This window comes from Glycine soja, chromosome 15 (assembly GCF_004193775.1).
Source record: "Glycine soja cultivar W05 chromosome 15, ASM419377v2, whole genome shotgun sequence".
NCBI lineage: Eukaryota > Viridiplantae > Streptophyta > Magnoliopsida > Fabales > Fabaceae > Glycine > Glycine soja.
Genome location: NC_041016.1, coordinates 17,113,052 through 17,117,921, shown reverse-complemented (window position 1 = coordinate 17,117,921; position 4,870 = coordinate 17,113,052). Strand labels below are relative to the sequence as shown.

General features: G+C 32.0%; 1 protein-coding gene across 1 annotated transcript; it reads left to right on the top strand.

Annotated features, from left to right (window-relative positions):
* Window positions 1-772: 772 nt before the first annotated feature.
* Window positions 773-3,218, top strand: LOC114385900 (kinesin-like protein KIF1B). The gene is made up of 4 exons (XM_028345937.1): window positions 773-1,086; window positions 1,498-1,626; window positions 1,711-1,805; window positions 3,010-3,218. The coding sequence occupies exons 1-4, from the start codon at window positions 773-775 to the stop codon at window positions 3,216-3,218; spliced, it is 747 nt and encodes a 248-aa protein (XP_028201738.1).
* The last annotated feature ends 1,652 nt before the right edge of the window (window positions 3,219-4,870 follow it).

Genomic DNA, 4,870 nt, shown 5'->3' with positions numbered 1-4,870 from the left:
AGTTACGTGGATCAACAATCAAATCATCTGTATGAAAAAAGGAAAAGATTTTAATCAATTCTGGGTTAATGTAGACAGGCTGACAGAGTCAATGTAGATAGGCTGACAGAGTAACTTCCTTGAGAATTTTTTACAGCATGTCCTCTTTTATCTTTTGCTTCTTTAATTTTGGATGCAAGGTTCTGGTACCACCTGCATCGGGATGCTTTACAAATTGGCAAGAGAAACATTTATTGGAGAAACACGTGCAAACAATTTAGCAAAATAATTTGTTAAGAACTTGACTCAGAATAATTCAAATATCACTGAAATTCCATTAGGCATTAGACATACTAGTATACTACCATGTAGGAAAACTATAGTCATGCCAATGACGAACTTGTTACCATCAAGGTTACTAGCCTTGTAAGACTATAACAAGTTTTATGAAGCCTTCTCTAACAACCTGAAACTTGGTCTTGATGAGGATTCTCAAAACAAGACAAAGCTAGCTGAATTGCTGAGGTATCACTCCACTAAGAGTGGTGATGACATGACCAGCCTGAAGGACTATGTTATCAGGATGAAGGAAGGACATAATGACATCTAGTGAACTAATGTTGCTCAAATATGTATTTGTCATGTACAAATCAACTAGATAAAGCTCTGAAAATGAAAGAAATAATGGAGGCTAAGGGATTAATTGTACCCTGGAGTTGTTTCATTTAATTCAATTTTGTGCAGGCTGCCCCAAGATGGTAGGATAAGGGATGCAAACAAAGTCTTGAATGAGATGACTGAAAGTAAAATTGAAGCTCAGAATATCACAGGCAACACACTAATTAATGCTTACTACAAGTTTGGAGAATTGAAATCAACTTTGAAATTTAAGAACAAGCTATTAGAAGCTGGTCTAAAATGTGATCCATTTACATATAAAGCATTAATTCATGGGTTCTACAAGACAAATGAACTAGAAAGGGCAAATGAGTTAATGTTCAGCATGGTTGATGCTGGATTTACACCCAGTTATTGCACATTCTCATGGATTGGAGATGGCTACAATAAGAAAGACAATATGGATGCAGTTTTAGCACTTCCAGATGAGTAAATAAAGTATAGGTCTTTGTCTTCATGTTTCACTACTATACATGGCATTTATAAACTAACTAGGGTAGTAAAAGATAGGCGAGACTCAGACAGGGATCTAATTCAGGTAGAGTTTAAGCAAAAAATTGATGCCTTCATATCTGAGATTGAAAGAACAGGCATATAATATGAATTTTTTGTTCAGATGATTGAAATCTACAATGAACAAGTGAGACATTTTCTAGTCAGTCATGGCTCTAACAAAAGATATCCTTTAAGCAATTTATATATGTTGGTCTTTTATTCAACAACAAAACTCAACTTGTTAATTTCACATGGAAATTAGCAATGACATTTATTTTGTAGGCTTTTCAGTTCCTTTACAATATATACATTAGACATACGAAACACTTTTCAATTGAATGACAGCAATGTGGCTGATGCATTGTTAGTTCCGGTTACTTGTAGTCAAGATGTTCTAGACTTGATGAGAATTGGTCAGAAGAACCGTGTTGTAGGTGCTACAGGTCTAAATGAAAGAAGCACTCGTTGTCATAGGTAAAGTGTCAACTTCACAAATATAGATGGCACCGTAGTCGCGACAGATGGATAAACAACTTACTTCTCGCTTTTCTATCGCAGTGTTTTGACTGTTCATGTTAGAGGAAGGGGGTTAGTTTCCAACTCCATTGTTAAAGGTTGTGTTGATGTTGTGGATTTGGCTGAATTGGACCAATGTAAGGTTGGGAATTACCAAAATATGGTAATTACTTCATTATGCTACCAGTGGCAACATGAAGCATCAAAGTGGTCAAAGACTCATGGATGATACAAACTTTGAGGTTTTTAAGAAAGGATATACCTACTTATAAGAAATATGTGTAAATATAGATTTCTAAATTGTGCCATACTCATGCATAATTCATATATATTTCTTCTAATTTCATTTGAAATTCTACTTCCATTCTAGAAGTTGTTTTTTCTGGTAAGCAAAGAAGGTCAAGGTTTCCCTCAGCATTTATAAACAAGGACTCCATGCCAAAAATGTCTCTACTAACTGACGAAAAGACAGTGAGATTAGGGAAAGGAAGATCACAATCCCCTCTAGTAAAAAGATTATATTTGGTATATACAGTTGGCCATTTTCAAACAGACCTTTACAAAGTACAAATGCCCAGTGAGAAAGTGTATCAATCTATAACCTAATGTACGCATCAGGGATGAAAATCATGCAGTCATCATAAATGTCACTGGTTATAGTGTGATCAACTGAGTGAAGAGGTAAACTTAAGTTATGCTAACCATGTGTGCAACCACATGCATAAAATCTTATCAAAGGTTTCAAATGTGGACATTCTCTCACAATTGTTTACTGTGTAATTTCATTTTAGTTTTGATCCTTTTCTCTATATCATTATTGTTTTACTTTGTTGGAAAATGTAGGATGAACCAAAAGTAATACTTGAAGTACCTTCTCTAATGAATTAATAAATTTTATTTTAGTTTCCTAATATATTTTTTATTTTATGTTAAGTTTCTAATAAAATAAAAAATTATTTTTCATTTTTGTTATTTTGTTTTAATCCTTCTAATATTTGCAATTTTGTCCCTAAAATTTGACGATGATTTCTTATTAATCCATATTAAATATTTATCAAAAGAGCTCATACAAATGAACAAAACATTATAAAAATAGATATTTAAAGAATTAAGACAAAATAACAACAACTAAAAACAATTTTTTTTTATTCAGGACGCAAAAAAAAAAAATTAGTGACTCAATAAAATTTATTAATTTACCAGAGACTTAGTATAATTAACCTTATTATATATTTATTATTAATGTTTCAATTATAAATTATATTATTTCTAAATAAGCTAGTTTATTAACCCCTTTGGACTTTTCTAAAAGCCCAGAGTTTAGCCTACTTTATTTGATAGGTATTTTTGTTTCTAACTGTGGAGCTAACTCAGTGACTGAGAGTGTTTGTGGTGGGGTTCCTATGATCTGCAGGCCATTCTTTGGTGATCAAGGGGTGGTTGGAAGATTGATAGAAGATGTTTGGGAGATTGGGGTGGTAATGGAAGGAAAGGTGTTCACAAAAAATGGATTGCTTAAAAGCTTGAAGGACAAGCAGCACAGGATTTGAAGACTTTGATTGAAATAATTTCTACTACATCTTAATGTATGGCACAGTTAATTGGTTGTAATAATTTGAGTTGCAATATTAAATTAACCCAAATGAAAAAGAAAAAGGAATAGGTACAATAGCGTTATAGATACCAGCATTAATAAATTATTAAGAGTGGTTTAGTTTAGTTTTTTTCTTATAGAGATTACATGTACTTTTAAAGATAGAATATTTGCTCAATTCGAATTTGTTAGAGTTTATATTTCGATAATTTTCATTAAATCCCACTTTTATGACATGAGGTTGTTGCTACCCTATCAACTACTAAAACATTCCTATTAAGAAAGACTCATGCAACAAACTAAAGATAGACAATTAATGTCACTAGAACAATATGTTGAGGTTAAATCCCTGATAAGATGAATTTTTAATGATAAGACAATTTCAAGAAGCAAATTTCAAGTCTGTTGAACTTAAGTTACTAATGATTTGTTTTCAGAATGTGATTATAAGAACATGAATTTATTTTATACCATGGAACATCAAGCTGGAGGTCAATGAAACTAAAGTATGCAAGTGTCCAAAAGCTTAAAAGGTACGATGATTTCTCATTACAAACAAGGCCTGTTAGAAGGACAATTGTTAGAAGCATACCAAACTGAGCATACCTTCAGAAGATCAAAATGCAATCAGACCAAAAACTATGTATGATCATAAATATGATCGGGATGAATTTGACTAAAAGGTAGCAAGCCAAGAATCTTCATATGATTAAAAGCTCCATCAGAAGATGTAAATTGAACAAGAACTAATATGAACGTATCTACATTGTTTTGAAGCAATAAATTGCTATATCAGAAGCAGCATGCTTAAAACTGAAGTGAAATGTCTTCCAGAAGTAAGAATATATCCTAGAATTTCAAGTACTGATTGAAACAAAGCGAAACAAAAAAGACAAAAAGACTGATGTACAAGCACTACTACAGGTATTCAGAAGCAGTTTGAGAATCATGTTGCAGAATATGAAGCTTTAGAAGAAAAATTCTTAATCGATTCCAAAAATTGTCAAACAATGTGCCTTGGGAAACCTAAGTCAAAACTGCTTGTCAAAATTCAAATTCAAATACAATTTATAGATAAGGATTTTGAAAAAGGACCAAAGGTGATTTCAGAAGTGATAAAAGACAAAAAAAGAAAAAAGTCAATACACAATTGTATGAAAGAGGCAACTCATACTACTTTCGAAGACCATTTGGTCACAAACAACTATTTTGAAGCCAAAGAGCCTACAAATAGATCCACATTCGAAGTGTTCATTGCAAGGAAAGAAATTAAAGCAACATATTTTCATACTTATTTTCTCCAAAAGTTTAGATAGTTTATCCAATTAACTTTTCTAAAACTTCATTACTCTCATAATTTCTTCTAAACATAAGAAATTTATTTTTAGTTAAGAATTGTTATATAAAAATTGTTTGATTCAACATTTCTTTTTTAAAAAAATTGAACCAAATACTATCTAATTAAAAAAGAAACACCTATGTACCTTCAGGTCATAAACTTAATAGGTACTCAACACACATGTCATATACTCGAGCAAGACCAAATGCATGATCCCCACTAAAGGAGTATAGCACAAACTGATGAGGAGCAGTTACTGAGTTGTAACC